This window comes from Pristiophorus japonicus, chromosome 6 (assembly GCF_044704955.1).
Source record: "Pristiophorus japonicus isolate sPriJap1 chromosome 6, sPriJap1.hap1, whole genome shotgun sequence".
Lineage (NCBI taxonomy): Eukaryota > Metazoa > Chordata > Chondrichthyes > Pristiophoridae > Pristiophorus > Pristiophorus japonicus.
In genome coordinates this window covers 165271468-165291068 of record NC_091982.1, presented here as the reverse complement: position 1 = coordinate 165291068, position 19601 = coordinate 165271468, and the positions used below count along the sequence as shown (strand labels likewise).

At 46.0% G+C, this 19601-nt stretch overlaps 1 protein-coding gene across 2 annotated transcripts in view; it reads right to left on the bottom strand.

Moving 5' to 3' along the window:
* uggt1 (UDP-glucose glycoprotein glucosyltransferase 1) overlaps positions 1-19601 on the bottom strand; it is a 188177-nt gene that overhangs the window by 6138 nt on the left and 162438 nt on the right. For both annotated transcript variants that reach the window (XM_070883358.1, XM_070883359.1), the window contains 2 exons: positions 4642-4758; positions 3456-3621 (listed from right to left, as the gene is read on the bottom strand). In XM_070883358.1, coding sequence (XP_070739459.1) covers positions 3456-3621; positions 4642-4758 — 283 coding nt within the window. The remainder of the gene's footprint in view (positions 1-3455; positions 3622-4641; positions 4759-19601) is intronic.

Genomic DNA, 19601 nt, shown 5'->3' with positions numbered 1-19601 from the left:
TCTTGTCTTGCCTTTTGTATACACGGAGGCTTGGAGGGTGGGGTGTGACATCTTCAGCAGATCAGCAGGTGAATTCCATTCTGCAGATGTCGCATTATTCACTGGAATCGATGCGTGATGAGCCTCTGACGATCAGCCCTTGCAACCGCAACAGTGTCAGACTGCCTCCTCCATGCTGAAGCTCCTCGTCTTTCTCCTCATTGTCGTCATCCTCCTGAGATGGATCATCCCTGCTGGTAATGGCTGGCCCGTCATGATGGCCATGTTGTGCAGCATGCAGCACACAATGGTGAAGGTGGATACTCTTTAAGGTGAGTACTGAAATGCCCCTCCAGAGCGGTCAAGGCAGCGGAAACGCTGCTTCAGAACTCCGATAGTTTGCTCTATACTGGTCCTGGTTGCGATATGGTTGGTGTTGTAGCGCTGCTCGGTAGGGGTGGTGAGATTGCGGAGGGGTGTCATCAGCCAGGTGGCGAGACCATATCCTTTGTCGCTGATGAGCCAGCCACGCCCTTCATGCGATGGCTGGAACAGTCGTGGCACACTGCTCTCCCACAGGATGAAGTGGCAGCTGCCAGGATAGCATGCACTGACAGCGAGGATCATCTGCCTGTGATTGCAGACCAGCTGAACGTTGAGGGAGTAGTACCACTTTTGATTGCAAAAGACCTGTCCATTGTGAGGCGGGGCCCGCAATGCCACATGCATACAATCAATGGCTCCCTGAACCATGCCGCGATATGCTAGTCGGCAGCACACCAACACCTACGCACTCTGCGAGGAGAGAACGCAGCACTTACCGCAACATCTGTGGCCTGGCTGCAAATCCCTTTAAATACCGCCCCAGAATCTTTACTTCGACTTGTGAACACCAACGTTTTGTGGCATGCTCGCCGCCAGCCGGTAAGTGAGCTGACAAAAGTGAATTTGGCGACATCGGTGCCACTGTACTGACGTCAGGTTTTCCATGGCGGTAGTTGGCAGGGCGGAAAATCTTTACGCCCTTGACAAAAGACAACTGAATTTCCCTTCATGCGGCACCCAATGCTGCCGCCTCACTCATCAGTATCAGCTGGCGGTAGCAACCGAATTTCGACCTCTAAATTTCACTCGGGAACATGCACATTTTGATTTGAATTCCTGATCACAGCTTGAACCTTTTTAGTTTAGCTTTTTAATGCTTTGCAGATTACACATAACACAATTTGCATCAGCTCATATTCATGCTATGAATGGGAATTTTTTATGTAAGGAAAAGCTTAGATCATACATCACAATGCTCCACACCATCTAATGGAGCTGCTGCTAGTTTAGGAAACAGTTCACGGTTGGCTCCTGCTTTACACATCAATACTGCAACTGACCCCTTATTGGATCAGCAAATATACTTGTTTGCTGAGATTTGCAATATTGTAGACAAAAGTGATATTATAGTTAGATTCACTGATATTTAGTTATCATTTTCCAACAGTCTATCGACTCTGGATCAGTTCCTATGGACTGGAGGGTAGCTAATGTAACACCACTTTTAAAAAAAGGAGGGAGAGAGAAAACGGGTAATTATAGACCAGTTAGCTTGACATCAGCAGTGGGGAAAATTTTGGAATCAATCATGAAGGACGAAATAGCAGCGCATTTAGAAAGCGGTGACAGGATCGGATCAAGTCAGCATGGATTTATGAAAGGGAAATCATGCTTGACGAATCTTCTGGAATTTTTTTAAGGATGTAACTAGCAGAGTGGACAAGGGAGAACCAGTGGATGTGGTGTATTTGGACTTTCAGAAGTCTTTTGACAAGGTACCGCACAAGAGATTGTTGTGCAAAGTCGAAGCACATGGTATTGGGGGTAATATACTGATGTGGATAGGGAACTGGTTGGCAGACAGGAAGCAGAGAGTCGGGATAAACGGGTCCTTTTCAGAATGGCAGGCAGTGACTAATGGAGTGCCACAGGGCTCAGTGCTGGGACACCAGCTCTTTACAATATACATTAACTATTTGGATGAAGGAATAGAGTGTAATATCTCCAAGTTTGCAGATGACACTAAACTGGGTGGCAGTGTGAGCTGTGAGGAGGACGCTAAGAGGCTGCAGGGTGACTTAGACAGGTTAGGGGAGTGGGCAAATGCATGGCAGATGCAGTATAATGTGGATAACATAGAAACATAGTAAATAGGTGCAGGAGTAGGCCATTCGGCCCTTCTAGCCTGCACCGCCATTCAATGAGTTCATGGCTGAACATTCAACTTCAGTACCCCATTCCTGCTTTCTCGCCATACCCCTTGTTCCCCCTAGTAGTAAGGACCTCATCTAACTCCTTTTTGTGAGATTATCCATTTTGGGGTCAAAAACACGAAGGCAGAATATTATCTGAATGGCGGCAGACTAGGAAAAGGTGAGGTGCAACGAGACCTGGGTGTCATGGTTCAATCACTGAAAGTGGGCACGTAGGTACAGCAGGCAGTGAAGAAGGAAAATGGTATGCTGCCCTTCATAGCTAGGGGATTTGAATATAGAAGCAGGGAGGTCTTACTGCAGTTGTACAGGGCCTTAGTGAGGCCTCACCTGGAATATTGTGTTCAGTTTTGGTCTCCTAGTCTGAGGAAGGACCTGCTTGCTATTGGAGTGCAGCGAAGATTCACCAGACTGATTCCAGGGATGGCTGGGCTGTCATATGGGGAGAGACTGGATCAACTGGGCCTTTATTCACTGGAGTTTAGAAGGATGAGAGGGGATCTCAGAAACATGTAAGATTCTGACGGGACTGGACAGGTTAGATGCGGGAAGAATGTTCCCGATGTTGGGGAAGTCCAGAACCAGGGGACTTAGTCTTAGGATAAGGGGTAGGCCATTTAGGACTGAGATGAGGAGAAACTTCTTCACTCAGAGAGTTGTTAACCTGTGGAATTCCCTGCCGCAGAGAGTGGTTGATGCCAGTTCACTGGATATATTCAAGAGGGAGTTAGATATGGCTCTTACGGTAAGGGGGATCAAGGGGTATGGCGAGAAAGCAGGAAAGGGGTACTGAAGGAATGATCAGCCATGATCTTATTGAATGGCGGTGCAGGCTCAAAGGGCCGAATAGCCTACTCCTACACCTATTTTCTATGTTTCTATGTTTCTAATTTCTGTGATCATTTGTGATGAGTCTGGAGCACGTTTTCTCATGGATCGGGTTCTTAACCATCATATTGACTCAAGTCCAATCAGATTCCATCATGTGCCTTTAATTTCTTGAATGTTAATTTTAGGAAAAACCATCAAAAACTTTTTTGAAACCCACTTGGTCATTATGAGCACTACTTATTTTCAGCTTGTGCGAAGATGTCGCAAACTATTAATATAATAGTGTTGATGTGCTTTTTTAAAATGCATGCATTCAGTCTAAAATGGGACTCACTCACTTCAAATGCTTTTAAATATGCCAAAGTGCAACAATATGATCAACCTCACCTTCTGTGCTGGTTACATCTTCGAAACTGGCATGAGTCAATCCATTCAATTTCTCCTCTTGGAATAGTTTCTGAAACTGTTTAAGCTCTTGATCATAGTCCTGCCATTCAGGAACAATCCGCACAGCTGCCTCCAGTTTGGGCTCTTTAGTCATTGGGTTATTGCACTAGAAGGTCATAATGAATGTCAGTCATTAGAATTTCACTGAACATGTAGATGGTGATGAACAACACCCACAAATTTAATACAGACTTTAACACACTAGTCAACGAGACCAATTTTAACTTGCCAAAACCTGCTTTAACAGGTGGGGGCTGGGTAGGAACAACCTCAAAGTGAGTTTGGTAGACTTACCGACCTGTTAATGCCAGTGCTCTGGCCTCAGCCATTTTTACCGGGGCCTACACTGGGTGGACAAAGCACCCATCCGTTTTAGGCAACAGGCCCCTTTCAATGTGCAAACTGAAATCTTACGACATGCATAGGATGTGATTGCCATTTTAGGTCAGAGCAGGCGCTGTGCTCTGTGGACCAGTGTTACCGGCAGTGCAGGCGAAGAGGCCCCAAAAATGTACGTTTTAAATTAATAACCAGCTCAAATAGGTTATCTACATGGAGAGAGTCTAATCCTTCCATTTTTTTTAAATTTCAATCATATCTCCTTGAAGTTGACAATTTTCCAAAGTAAAAAGCACCAGTTTTCTCAATCTCTCCTGGTAACTGGGCACCCTTAAAGTAGGTATCAATCTAGTGGACCTTCTCTGAACCTTTTCCAGTTGTTCATATTTCCTACTATGAGATGGGACTACAACGGGTCATAGTGTTCGAGGTGTCAACTGACCAAGGCCTTATACAAAGAGGAGTGTTTTTTGTTATATATTTATTCAATTGTCCAGGCAACACATCTCAACACCCTTTTCACTTTCACAGTAGCCTCATGGCATCCACTATAACCCCTAGGACCTTCTCCCACTGAAAAGCCTTCAGCACTCAACCTGCATGGTGTACACATGCTTAGAGTTGACCCTATCGAAGTGCATCACACTACATTTGTCTATATTAAAATACATCTGCTAGACATGGGCCCACTTCCCTATTATATCTAGATCTGCTTGCAATCTATTATTACAAAAAAAAGATTCATTTGATGTCTCAGTGAACAGCAGACACTATCTTGTGTACTTACCAAATCAATAGTTTTAGCTCTCTTCTTAGATGCTTCATCACACCATGTCTCGCACCACAGCCAGTGCTGGGGAAGGGATTTAATAGGCACTTGATGGATCATGTTGTTAGGCAGATCCTGTAAAACAAATTTACCAGACAAAAACAAAGCGAGTAATTTTAAGCAGTTTCTGATTATTATGGATTTCTGCACCTTTAAATTAATAAATTCCATTAATTACTTTTCCTGTGATTTAAAACTGTTTACATTATAGAGAAAATCTGCTGCTGCCCACACAAAGTTTGACAGCATGACTGTAAACACATTATTCATGACACCATTCTCTATTGTCATCAGTCAACCACTGTGATTTCCAATTCGCTGATGTTGGCCAACATTAATTATAGAAAGACTTACATTTATTTAGATAGTGCCTTTAACAACCTCCTAAAGTGCTTTATAGCCAACAAAGTATTTTCGAAGTGCAGTCACTGTTGTGATGCAGAAAACGCAGCCTTGCACAGCTAGGTCCCACAAACCGCAATGTGACAATGAGCAGATAATGGGCCTGAAATCGCGGCCCCTCCGGGTGCGTACAAGGTGCACGCAAGTTATGGATTTAGATGTGCACTGCGCATGCGCCTAAACCCGGTACTCTTGACAGATCGTCTGCATCCCCGGGAGAAGGGCCTCTATGGGCAGAGAGTTGGGCCCAACTCCTGCCCAGCGAATGTCCTTCAAATTCTTATGCCGGGTAAAAGCAGGTTATAAAGTTTTATATTAGAAACCCTGCCCATGAAGATAAGTTTACTTTTACCCATTAAAACATTTTCTAATAAATTAAAAATTATTTTTGTATAAAATATTTAATTAAATTCAATTTCAATTAATTTTAAATATGTGATGTGTTATTTTTATTTAGTTAATGTATTTGAGTTTTTGGGAGTATCCCCATTCATAGTTATGGCAGTGCTGTACAAACAGAACTCACCATAAATATGAATGGGGATACATCATTTTGATAGGTTGGTCCAGCCCACGTGATCCCAGTGATGCGCCTACGCTGATGTGATATGCGGGCTGCTGCGCAGGGCTATGCATTGAGGTCCAGGTCCAGAAGTTATCGTACCTCCGGGACCACCAGCTACTTTCGTAAATAATATTTCCGTCCACGAGAAGCCTCTGACCGCAATTTCTGGGCCAATGTGTTTTAATGATGTTGGTTGAAGGATAAATAATAGCTAGGATACCATGGAGAACACCCCTGCTGTTCTTCAACATAGTGCCACTGCATCTTTTATGTTTACCTTGGTTTAACGTCCCATCTGTCAAGCCCGTGTGGTGGCTGATGTGCAACAGTCACCACACGTTAAAAAAATCCACGCACAGGCATCTTCCACCCCTTCAACTGGAGTTCAGGACTGGAACATCGAGTCCTTCATTGAAACATCTGTGAACTCTCGTGGAAGCAAGTCATCCTTGTTTGAGGGACCGCCTATGATGATGATGATGACAGCGCCTCATGGATGCCCAGTTTTGAGCTGCTAGATCTGTTCTGAATCTATCCCATTTGCACAGTGGTGGTGCCACGCAACACAATGGAGTGCCTTTAGTGTGAAGGTGGGACTTAGTCTCCGCAGTGACTGTGCAGTGATCACTGCTACCAATGCTGTCATGGACAGATGCATCTGCGACAGGTAGATTGGTGAGGATCAGGTCAAGTAGGTTTTTCCCTCGTGTTGGTTCTCTCACCACCTGCTGCAGGTACAGTCTGGCAGCTATGTCCTTCAGGACTTGGCCAACTTGGTCAGTAGAGGTGCTACCGAGTCACTCTTGGTGATGGACACTGAAGTCCCCCACCCAGAGTATATTCTGTGCCCTTGCTACATCTACCCGACAATGTGGAAGCCTCAGTGCTTCTTTCTAAGTGGTGTTCAATATGGAGGGCGGTTGGTGGTAATCAGCAGGTTTCTTTGCCCATGCTTGTCCTGAAGCCATGAGACTTCATGGGGTCTGGAGCCACGCCCTCCCGACCATATACCACCATGTTCTGCCACCATGGGTGGGTCTGTCCTGCTGGTGGGACAGGAGATACCCAGGGATGGTGATTGGCTGAACGGTATGATTCTGTGAGTATAGCTATGTCAGGCTGGTGCTTGAGAGGTCTGTGGGACAGCTCTTCCAATTTAGGCACAAGTCTCCAGATGTTAGTGAGGAGGATTTTGCAGGGTCGATGCCAGGTGGTTCATCGGTTTTATTATTATTATTTCTTGTAGCGGCTTGTTACAACTGAGTGGCTTGCTACGTCCTTTCAGAGGGTAGTTAAGCGTCAACCACATTGCTGTGGGTCTGGAGTCACATAAAGTGCAGACCAGGTAAGGACTGTAGATTTCCTTCTCTAAAGGACATTAGTGAAGCAGATGGGTTTTTACAACAATCTGGTAGTTTCATGATCACCATTACTGACACTAGCTTTTCATTCCAGATTTATTTAATTAACTGAATTTAAAGTCCAGTTGCAGTGGTGGGATTTGAACTCACGTCTCCGGATTAATAGACCAGACCTCTGGATTACTAGTCCTGTAACTTAACCACTATGCTCCCGTTAGCCTTCTGATTACTTTTTGCACCTGTGCACTAGCTTTTAGTGATGCCGTGCTGTCCTACAGGGGTCGAGCACTGGTCATAAACCAGCTGGTGGCCGCTATGCTCTGGTACCGGCTGGTCACTTTGACCCCTCTCCCTGCGTTTGTCACCAAGATACAGAAGAAGCTGGTGGACTTCTTCTGGAACAACAGGAAGCACTGGGTCTCTTCTGCGGTCTTGAGTTTCCTGCTTAGGGAGGGCGGTCAGGTGTTGGTATGCGTCGGCACCCAGCTTGCGACTTTCCGTCTTCAGACACTGCAGATACCTTTATGTCGTGCCCTCTCCCAGGTGGCGTGCGCTGGCAATGTATTTCTTCCACCAGCAGTACAGCCTCAATTATGACACGCAGCTCCTGTTTGTGAGCCTGGGTGGCGTCAGGACCACCATGCAGGGGTTGCCTGTCTTTTACCAGGAACTTAAAAGGGTCTGGAACAGAGTCGCCACCAAGCGCAGCTCTCCACCGCTTGGAGTGGTGGCTGCCCTGCAGGAGCCGCTGCTCAGGAATCCGTACCTCCACGACCACGGATTTAGGTGGCAGGCAGACAAGAGGGCTGTGGCAGGCGAGGTGACTAGGGTCAGGGACCTGCTCGATGGCGGAGGAGCGGGCTGGATGGCGCCAGACGTGCTGGCACGGCGCCTAAACTGGGCCGATGTCCGGCGCGCGGCCAATGCCATCGAGTCGCTAAAAACAGCACTGGGCCCTAACTCCGTTAGGTGTGTCGAAGAGGCTCAAGCAAGTGGGGAGATCCCGTTCGAACTGACCCCTGTCCGGACGGAATTCCTCATCGGCGCCAAGCCCCGAAACCTCTCTCGGGAGCCGCCACCTCACTACTGGAGCCGCCTCGGGGAAATCCCCTCCATGCCTTTCAGTTCTGCGCGGAGGAGTTTCCTGTACGGGCTGCTCCTGCACACTCTCCACCTTGCCATCCTCGTCTGCCGTCCGGACACGCCATGGTGCACCATCTTGCCGTCTGGAGGAGGCGGGGACCCCCGATGGAGTGCACTCTACGCGGGAGTCCTCCCACTATTTATTGGGGACTTGGCCTGGAGGGTGGTGCACGGAGCAGTCCCGTGCAATAAATTTTTAAGTCGGTTCACGGACTCCCAGGCCGCCTGCGATTTCTGCAGTCTGGAAGAGTCCGTGTTCCATGTTTTTATGGAATGTGTGAGGTTGCAGTCCCTATTCCATTATTTGAAGGCGCTGCTCCTCAAATTCTGGTTGCACTTCAGTCCCACACTCCTGATCTTTGGGCACCCTGTGCGGAGGGGAGTGGGTCGGTCCGAAGGCCTCCTCGTCGGACTGCTCCTGGGCACGGCCAAGGGGGCCATCAGCGGGCGGTCGAGGGGGTCATTCAGCCCGACTACCTGCCTCTCTTCTGCGGTTACATCCGAGCCAGGGTGTCGCTGGAGATGGAGCACATGGTGTCCACTGGTACACTCGCGTCCTTCCACGAGAGGTGGGCACTGGAGGGACTAGAATGCATCATCACCCCCGGCAACCAAATTTTAATTTGATTTTATATGTTTTGAGTTTAATTGGTTTATTGTGCCGGGTTTTAGTATCTCTCCCTGCCCTTTTAGCCAGGGGGCACTTGTATAATTTGTGGTTTTAGTGCCCAAAACCCCCCCCCCAAAAAAAAAAAGGGCACGAAAACTGTTTGGAGTGTTCCCCCCCCCCCCCCCGTTTATTCAGGGGGCACTTGATTTAATGTTTATTTATTGTTCTCTCAAAAAGAGTTGTGTATATCTGGACACCCAAATCCCTTTTCTCTTCCACAGTTCCTTGTGCCTTGCCCTTTAGAAAATATTCCTATTTATCATTCTTGAATCCAAGGTAGATCACCTCACACTTCCCTACATTGAACTCCATCTGCCACAATTTTTCCCACTGATCATGTTTCATAAAAACATACTTTGTTCTATATAGCTCAGAAAAACTTCCCAACAAACTAGGTCCAAAATGTTCTCAGGATAATTTGTACTTTTCTTCCCCTCATGACAGAAAACCCCATCAATAGTCATTCTGATGGCACAAGGACATGTCATAGGAGCTACCAATATAGGTAGTGGAATAAGAATAAAGATTTGTAAATCACCAAATGAGAATGCATAAATCACAAGTCACAATAGAGGAAGCATGTCCAAAGACCATTCATAAGTTATTTAATGTGTGGTTTGAAGTCAAATCTGCATCAATTTTCTCACGTCCTGATTCTATTTTCACATTGACCTTTATAAAATGACAGTAAACAATGAGTTTTGAATGAATGCTTCAATTGTGCAACTTGTCTAAGAAGCATTTGAACTGTAAACTATCTACTTCACCAAGATCAATCAGTCCTGTATCTCTCAATAACAGTCTGCCACTGCAGAGTACTACTAACTGTTCTCTGTATTACAAGCCCTTAGCAACTGCGACAGCTGCAGAGTCCAATCTACAAACAATAAAATCTTTATGACATTCTTTTTCATATTAAGTTTTAGATAGGCTGATATATTTTGAATTTAAAATAGTCTTCAGTTAGTTGGATTTTTGAAATGCCTTGGACTTTCGGAGGTGAAAGATCATGGGCCTGAACTTGCTGAGAATCTGCGCCACAGTAATGGCGCAACTGCGACATGCGGCATTATTATGGTGCCAAAATACCAGGAAATTGTAGTTCAAGTGACATATGCCACACCATAATTTGCTGGGACTTTTGCACTGCTCCACTGAGACCATCACCAAAAAGGTTGAACAGCTAATTATCATAGCTCCACCCCACCCCACTGAAAGCAATGGCGAGATTGAGGTTGCTGAATGAACACCACTGTGATCGCCACTTAGTCCTGCACAGAATGGTATTGGAGGGCTCGGAATCAGTATTAAATCGTTCAGCAGGTTGCCCGAGGGTATAATTTTTACTGACTTGTTCTGGGAATTTCATTGAAATCTTAAACCTCAATTATGTAACAGAAGTGTTTTTGACAGCCAAGCATGTTCTGATTTTCCACCCAACTGGTTTTATTCATATATTAATATTTATTCAGCATATGTGCTAAGCATGGATTGGAACTGGTAATTAAATATGGCTTGGGATTGTACGCAGTTCAGGAGATAACCCTATGAATACAGATCCTTTATTAACATCAATTTATATATTTATACTGATTCAGCACAAACTCAATCAATCAAATGAAACTTGAACTGGACATTCTATCTGTACATACTGCGACCCACCTCCCTGTTATCAGATCACAGTCACTGCTCCTAAATGCATTTTTGTTAAATATCCTGTTGTTCCGTTCTGTATCGCGCCCTGGTCTCTTGGATATTCATCAGACATTGCCGCGATGCTCCCAATCCACCGCTATGCTCGTTGCGAGACATTCTAATTATTCTCCAGCATGACATCGTCACGAGGATCGGGGAGCACAAAGGTCTAACTTGACATTCATCGCCAATAATCGGCATTCTAGTGAATTCCAGGCAAATGTACTTAACTGGCACGGATATGGTGCACCAATATTGCTTCACTAATGTAGAAACAACACAGGTTATCAGACTGTGTAAGAAAATAGATTTCTAAAGTGGAGATTTTAAACCTTTGTGGAATGATTAAATTTTGTTTTCCAATATTTTGTTTTCCAAATATTTGTATTGCTAATATATTGCTATATTATTTAGCATCTTTGTAATTATAAATTGCTGTAAATAAAAATTTTAGCCTTAAATGCTTTTGCCTTTGAGTGAACAGCAGTGCACGACATGTAACAATGCTAAAATATTGTGGTAATCATTAATCGCATAACATGCTACTCCTATTCCAGTCATAGTTAGAAGTACAGGCTTCAGATCATAGATGTGGTGCTGATTATGGCCCCAAGTTTCGTCCCGCGGCGAAAACGGCGCACCTCCGAGCTGGGCGCCTGTTTTTCGCGCCGAAAACTGCGCCTAAAAAAAAGTCCGATATTCTCGAGCTCCTTGGAGCTTGATGTCTGCTTAGCGCGGCGCGCTCTTCGCAGCAGGGGGCGGAGCCTAACACTCGCGCCGATTTTCTAAGTAGCAGGGGGCGGGTACAATTTAAATTAGCCTCCGTGGTGCCGGCAACCCTGCGCGTGCACGTTAGAGCGTGCGCAGTCTGAAACAAACATTGGCACTCGGCCATTTTTAAAAATACTGCAGAAAAAGTGAAGATTTGTTTCTTGGACCCCTGCAAAGGCTTGTAATTTAATTTTTTTTGATATTTCTGTGTGTGAGGGAGTGCTTTTAGCAGCATTGCTAAATAAATCACCTGCTGAAATCAGTGAGTTCAGCTTTTCACTGCTAAACTTGCAGAATCGGTGCTGCATTGGTGCAAGCAAATTAAGGACTGTGTGTTTGGAGAAATAAGAGTGCCAATTCAACTTTGCAATGGATCAATGTCCACCAAGAACAAAGATGGCAAACCATTGCATAATACGTGGTGTTGACAATGCAGCACCCATTCTGCAAATTTAAATATAAAACTGTCGATGTGGCTGCCTCTCCCTGTCCAAATGGCCTCAGTCCCCCTCACAGTTCGAAGGCTGCTGCTGTATCTTCGGCTGCCGTCGAGCCACTGACGCCGCCCCTAAAGTGTGGCCGAATGGCCTCAAGCACCATAAAGAGCTGCGTGTCAGGTGTTGATTCTTAGGCTTCCGGCCAGCCACTGATGCCGCTGATATCTCATGGCCGAATGGCCTCGGGTCCGTCCGGTGCTGCTTCTTCGCGGCCAGCCACGAAGAGAATGAAGGCCTGCCTCAAGCACTGCAGCTCAGCTCGAAGCTTGCTGCCGCTGCCGTCGAGACACTGACGCCACACCCCTGCCTGTCTCCAACATGAAAGGCCTGCCTGAAGCACAGCAGCTCGAAGGCTGATGCTATTTCACACAGGTAGGAACATGGTTTATTTAATCTTTTCTTTGCTTATAAATTTTTATTCAGGTTGGATTTATTTGTATAATATTTGTATAAGTATAATTAAGGATTGATTGTAGAATTTAATGACTTCCCTTCCCCCCCCCCCTCCCTCCCCACCTCGTTCCCTACGCCTAATTTGTAACCTACGCCTGATTTTCTAAAGTGTAGACAAGGTTTTTTCGAGGGTACAAAAATCTTACTTACTCCATTCTAAGTTAGTTTGGAGTAAGTTTTCACTCACGAAACTTTGAAATCAGGCGTAAGTGGCCGGGCACGCCCCCTTTTGAAAAAATAATTCTGTTCCAAAGTGAAACTGTTCTAACTGACTAGAACTGGAGCAAACTAAATGTCGAGAATTCCGATTTCTAAGATACTCCGTTCTACACCAGTTGCTCCTAAAAATCAGGAGCAAATCATGTGGAAACTTGGGGCCTATAGAACTGCCTTGTGAACACCGACATAGGGAGTTGGGGGCCAGCCCAAACTGTATCAGTATTCAAAGTGCAAAGCTTTATGATTGATGCAAGTGAGCTGCCTAGTAGCACACCTCTTAAGCGGTGTGCTCTTCTATTAAAAGTGAATTAGCTGCAATTTCTGACACTAACAGTTTGCTCAGGAGGAATGCAAGGAAAGATTTTAACAAAAAATAAAATATGTAGACTGTTGTGAACCAATCATACTTCGGGGTTATAGGGCCAGAAAAATGCATTATTGTGGGCATTTTACACTGTTAGAAATTAGGAGTAACTAAAATATTATGCAAATGAAATTGTGATGCAAATAATAGTTTTTAGATGATTGTATTAGAGCTGGAGACAAGCATGGGGTTAATGTACAAGTTATGTTTTACTGGAACTGCTCATGTTTTGTTTTTCTGGAAAATTAGTATGAGGTAAGAGACTCTAACCTTGGGAGGACAGGATCTTATGTTTTAAGGGGAAGACAGTCCTCAGCCTGCTGCAAGGCCATGATTGGTTAAGTACAGAAAGCATGTAGAATGACTGTGAGAAGACCCCTGACAAGTGGAAAATAACAGGGGGGTTGGCCTTTTTCCATGGCTTAAACAAAGAACTCGACACCTTGTTTTAAGGGGAACCCTTACAGGTTAAGTGGTCTTGTCAATATTCTACCCCAGGTCCACCCCTAAAAAGAGTATAAAAGAAAGATCTGAAAAGCCCTCAGGGCAGATGGTGAAGTGAGAACTCCTGAGAGCGGACCTAATGCTGACTTCGGTCTAACACTCTTGAGTAGTTCAAAAAGAAAGAGAGGAAGAAGAAGAGCTAGGCATGCAGACCAGTCGTCTGTCCGATTGGAGCCAGTACCAGCTGCTGGTCACGGTCGTATGTTTTTGCTGTATAACTAGTGTACTATATTCCGTCCTAAACTCCGATTAAACGCAATATACCCACCATATTGGTTTGTTTGAAAGACTAGAGATAAGATAATCTCAACAATACGCATTTATCTATTAGTGTAAAAGCATTAAACAATGCCTATCATATTAAAAGTTATATTATATCACAGTGTTAGTGAACGAACTGGCATTACTCACTGTAAATTTATAATTAAAAATGGTATAATTTGATACATTTAGGAGTAAAATCCATTTCTCTTGTGACATTTAATTAAAAATTGTATTTTTTTCCTAGTCTATGCTGTGATTGATGGTCTAGGCAAGGACAGCATTTACAATTGCCTCATTATGTCTGGGGAAAAATAAAAATCAGCCAATGCTCCCTAAACTAATTGCCATTCAATGACCCCCAACTGGAGAATGCAAGTGTGTGGGGATTAGGCAAGATCAGGATCAGACAACATAAGAACATAAGATATAGGAGCAGGAGTAGGCCATACGGCCGCTCAAGCCTGCTCCGCCATTCAATAAGTTCATGGCTGATCTGATCATGGACTCAACTACACTTTCCTGCCTGTTCCCCATAACCCTTGATTCCACTATAGTTCAAGAATCTGTTTACCTCAGCCTTGAGTATATTCAATGACTCAGCCTCTACAGCTCTCTGGGGTAGAGAATTCCAAAGATTCACAACCCTCTGAGAAGAAAATCCTCCTTGTCTCCGTTTTAAATGGCGACCCCTTATACTGAAACTATGCCCCCTAGTTCTAGATTCACCCACGAGGGGAAACATCCTCTCAGCATCTACCCTGTCAAGTCCCCTCTGAATTTTATATGTTTCAATAAGATAACCTCTCATTCTTCTAAACTCCAATGAGTACAGGCCCAATCTTTCCTCCAAAGACAACCCCTTCATCCTAGAAATCAACCTAGTGAACCTTCTCTGAACTGCCTCCAATGCAAGTATAACCCTCCTTAACTAAGGAGACCAAAACTGTTTGCATTACTCTAAGTATGCATTGCTTCTTTGACCTCACAAAGGCCTTTGACACTGTCAACCGTCAGGGACTATGGAGCATCCTCCTCCGTTTCGGCTGTCCCCAAAAGTTTGTCACCATCCGCCGCCTGGTCCACGATGACATGCAAGCAGTGATCATGACCAACAGATCCACCAGACCCAATCCATGTCGGACCAGGGTCAAACAGGGCTGCGTCATCGCACCAATGCTCTTCTCGATCTTCCTTGGATCTTCCGCTGGAGTGGGACTAAACTATAGAACTAATGGGAACCTTTTCAACCTTCGCAGCCTCCAGGCTAAATCCAAGGTCATCCCAACTACAGTACGCGGACGACGCTTGCGTCTGCGCACACTCAGAGGCCGAACTCCAAGCCATTGTCAACACCTTCATCAAAATCCACGGCGTAGCCTTGGACAATGTGGACCATTTTCCATACCTTCTGGATCTCCATACCTGTCTCACTCGTAGCCACACCCTCTTTCCTTTACCACGGACCAAATCTGAAGTACTTAACCAAAGAGATGTGACTGCCTCCTGGAACAAAGCGTCCAGGTAACTTTCGCCCTCCCTGATGCATCGCAGTCTCCGAAGCCCCGGACTCCAGCTCATCAACCCTGAGCCGAAGTTCCTCGAGTTGCAGATACTTACACAGATATGGTTGCTGTGGATCACACTGATGTCCATCAGCTCCCACATGCTACAGCTGCAACACATCATTTACCCTGCCATCTCTATTGTATTTGATTTAACTAACTAGGCAAGTTTACAAAGCATGCAAAGAAGGACTATTCTAGACTCAGATATGAAGAATGGCCTCTTGGCTGAGGTACTACAGGCCGTATCAGATTGTAATCCAGCAAGAGTCCGCATCCAAACCCAGCCCATCACTGCTCCTCTGTCTTTCTAATCCCATGTCGCCATCTTGGGCTTGAATACATTGCAAATAGACTCACAGCTATCCTCTGTGCCACTCTCAGCTTTTGCTGAAGGGAGCATAGAAGCATTCATCACTACTTCTTCACAATTAGCAACCCCAACTGTCCCAATCTCCTCTCTAGATGACCTTCTTGTCCAGCATGCCCACTAGAAATAATGTGGAAGAAATTCAGGACTTTTGAAAGCTGAAAAAATTAACACCAAGCGCTACTGATTCATATTTTTGTCTAAATTCGGCGTTAACGCTCCAGGAAGGAAGTGAAGTGCTAAAGCAAGGGAAGAGCCATCGCTGCAGGTTCTGCATTGGGACCAGTTAGCTGGTTCCCGATGGCAGCCGCGATCCGGCCCGATCAGCCCCATGCAGTCCAGCAGAGTGTCGGGCTGATCGATCATGACCCAGGAGATCTCCGTGTGCAGGAGATCGTGGTGCAACATGTTACCGTCGTCGCAAACCTCCTGGCTAAGTTAGTGGGAGTTGTTCACCTTGCCGCGCCCGGTGGATAAGTCGTTAGCACCCCATTACACCTCTCCCCACCTTCCCTGGAGCCGATAACGGGAGGCGCTAAGGAGGCCAATTTCTAGGCCAAAGTCATTTTAGAAGGTACCAATGTTAGGGCAATAGAATGTTAGTTTGAATGACAAGAGAAAACGCCTTTCTTAGGGATTGGATGAGCAAGAGAAAATTTCAACAATGAAGGAACTTCAGACTAGAAATAGAAATTGAATGGCAGATAAAATGGGGACAAGTTTGGATATAGATGTCTTTAAGATGTAAAGTTACCATCATGATCAGAGGTCTTATTAGAGGCTGGACAGCAAAAAGGATTCAACAGGGATAAAACTGCAGCTCAGTCATAAAAGCCGAACAGAAGAGAGCAATTACTGTTTAAGGGGGAAAAGGAAGGCAAAAGCATGAACTTTTGTTGGCGTGGAGTTGGCAACAGTACTGCCAGGACAGAAGAAAAGTGGAAAAGATGATTGCAAAAGTAATGAGATAGCTTTGGCAAAGGATCAGAAGGACTGGTTGCTGGAGAGGCAAACAGGTAGCAGTTAATACTTCTTTTCAATAACACTTCATTAAGCAGCTCTGGACAGTGGATTTATAGAAATTACAAGCAAAACTTCAGTGATAGGCAACATTTTTACAGGAGCCAGCAGAACAAAATGTATGACTGAACTAACATAGAGAGGGGAATTTTAACCGAAAAAAATGGGTGGGTTAAGTCTTTAAATATGAATTCAGATCAGAAACCATGTCCAACCCACCCACTTCTGTTTTAACGGAGGCGGGACGAGGGACGGGCAGCCAAACTACTCTCGGTCGCCTATTTAAATATTATAAGGCTAGAAGCCTGATTTTAGCTCCATTTTGAATTTAACTTTAGCTGGTCAGGTTTTGCATGCCTCATGAAATCCGCCCGCGAAGACTGCTGGATCCAGGAGGCAAGTGCCTTTACACTTATTTCCTGGATCCAGCGTCCCTGCCTAACCCACCTGCCCGCAATCGGAGACCTCCCCCATGAGGCCTCCGATTCCCCCCCCCGAACTCAGAGGTCTTCCCTGCCACCTCCATGCTCCTCCAGCCCGCCAATGTCGTCTGCCTCCCCACCCTGATGCTCAAAAACCTCCCACCACCTTCTCCTCCAGCTCCTAATCTGTTCCTCCATCTCTCCCGATCATTGCAAAGCTCCCCCCGTACCCCTGCTCCTCTGGCCACCGATCTTTGCCGACACCCCCTCACCCCCAGCTGCCTAACCGTGCCCCCTCCTCCCCAGATCGTTCCCCAACCACCCCACCCCCTCCCCCCCGACGCAATCCCTCTCTCTGTCCTCTCTGCGGCCTAGATCCACAGGCCTACACGCCCACAGCCAGCCAGCCTCTCAATCTGGTTGGCTGTGTTTGGGAAAAAGGTTTCCTATGCAAATCAACCCCTGCAGTTAAATTCGTCAGGGCCTGCAGGAATCCCATACTCCAGGATTTCCCAACCGCTTCGGAGCACCCCCCTGCCCTCCCCCCACCTGCCTCCTAATGAAATTTCAAGCCATAGTGCCTGATCTGACAAGAAAAAAGTGAAGTATAAAGTATTTTGTGTTAGCCAGAATATCCGTTACTTCACTGGCACAGATACAAGGGCAAGAACAATGAAAGTAGTTGCTGGACAAGGAAAAGGCATCAAAGAATTCCTAATTTGGCTGAGTTATCATGTCAGACAAAATATAACTCATTTAGCGTCCCTTGTTGGAGGGTATTTCAACAGTGGTTAGAAGAATCCAGCACTGAGGAGAAAATGTTTTGTAAGAATTCAGATTCAAGATGAGGGAAAGGTGAAGTAAATTAGCTGATTAATATTCTTGAGGATAAAGAAAAAAAATTGCTCAGCATTCATGTCAGTCTAATGATTCTAATAAAACATGGTCATTACTGATTGCAAACATTGAACCAGCCATGTACAGTGATTTCAGCAGAGAGAAAGTTAAATTTGTTACGATCTTAATTTGCTAAATATTAAAAAGTTCCAGAGTTTTCGGGGCCGAAATTCAGCTTCCCGATAAGGCCTGATACCGCCGAATAGCCGCCACCCGCGAAATTCTCCCCGATGGTTTTTCCATCAGTTCCCACTTCCGCCCCATTACTGCCAACTCCTCCTAAGTGTGTCATCAAAGTGCGCACCATAAATGTCTCAACCCGCAAGCAAAATTCACCTGAGAAAATCTTCCGGCCGCCGCTCGGTGCCCCAGACAGTTTTTTCTGTCGGTGCACTGTGCATAAAATGCCGGTGCGGCCTCCATTAAAGGGGAAGGCGCACTGGCGTGGCTGCCATCTTATATTTTTTTTGTTGACCACTGACCCGGCCGAAACTCTCCCGGATGGCCCGGTGGAGATCGAGCAGCATCAGTGAGGCAGCGTGGGGAGGCCTATAAAAAGGCCTGGCGTGGTGAGTCGGATAAGCCAGCCGTGCAGCTGCAGCAAGGATGGAAGGCAAAAAAGTAGAAAGAAATCGAACGGTGACATCACAGCCAAGGGGGTAAGTGATTGGTAAGTAGTTTTTCTTTTTCTTTTCTATATCAGTAAGTAACATTTAGCATTGTTGTTGCCAATTTAAGTTTATCTGAGGGTTAAGTCATGACAGGACAGCTCGGACACGTGTTATGCTCCTCCTGTACTATGTGGGAAGTCAGGGACGCTTCTGGTGACCCAGACGACGACGGGTGCGGGAAGTGTTTCCGGCTGAAGCTCCTGACGGACCGCGTTGCGGCCCTGGAGCTGCGGGTGGATTCACTCTGGAGCATCCACGATGCTGAGAATGACGTGAATAGCACGTTTAGTGAGTTGGTCTTGCCGCAGGTAAAGTGTACACAGCCAGATAGGGGATGGATGACCAACAGGAAGAGCAGTGCAAGGAAGGTAGTACAGGGGTCCCCTGCGGTCACCCGCCTGCAAAACAGATACGCCGCTTTGGGTACTGTTGAGGAGGATGACTCATCAGGGGAGGGCAGCAGCAGCCAAGTTCATGGCACCGTGGGTGGCTCTGCTGCACAGGAGGGCAGGAAAAAGAGTGGGAGAGCTATAGTGATAGGGGATTCAATTGTAAGGGGAATAGATAGACGTTTCTGCGGCCGCAACCGAGACTCCAGGATGGTATGTTGCCTCCCTGGTGCAAGGGTGAAGGATGTCTCGGAGTGGGTGCAGGACATTCTGAAAAGGGAGGGTGAACAGCCAGTTGTCGTGGTGCATATAGGGACCAACGATATAGGTACAAAAATGGGATGAGGTCCTATGAGACGAATATAGGGAGCTTGGAGCTAACTTAAAAAGTAGGACCATAAAAGTAGTAATCTCAGGATTGCTACCAGTGCCACGTGCTAGTCAGAGTAGGAATCGCAGGATAGCTCAGATGAATATGTGGCTTAAGGAGTGGTGCAGAAGGGAGGGATTCAAATTCCTAGGGCATTGGAACTGGTTCTGGGGGAGATGGGACCAGTACAAACCGGACGGTCTGCACCTGGGCAGGACCGGAACCAATGTCCGAGGGGGAGTGTTTGCTAGTGCTGCTGGGGAGGAGTTAAACTAATATGGCAGGAGGATGGGAACCTATGCAGGGAAA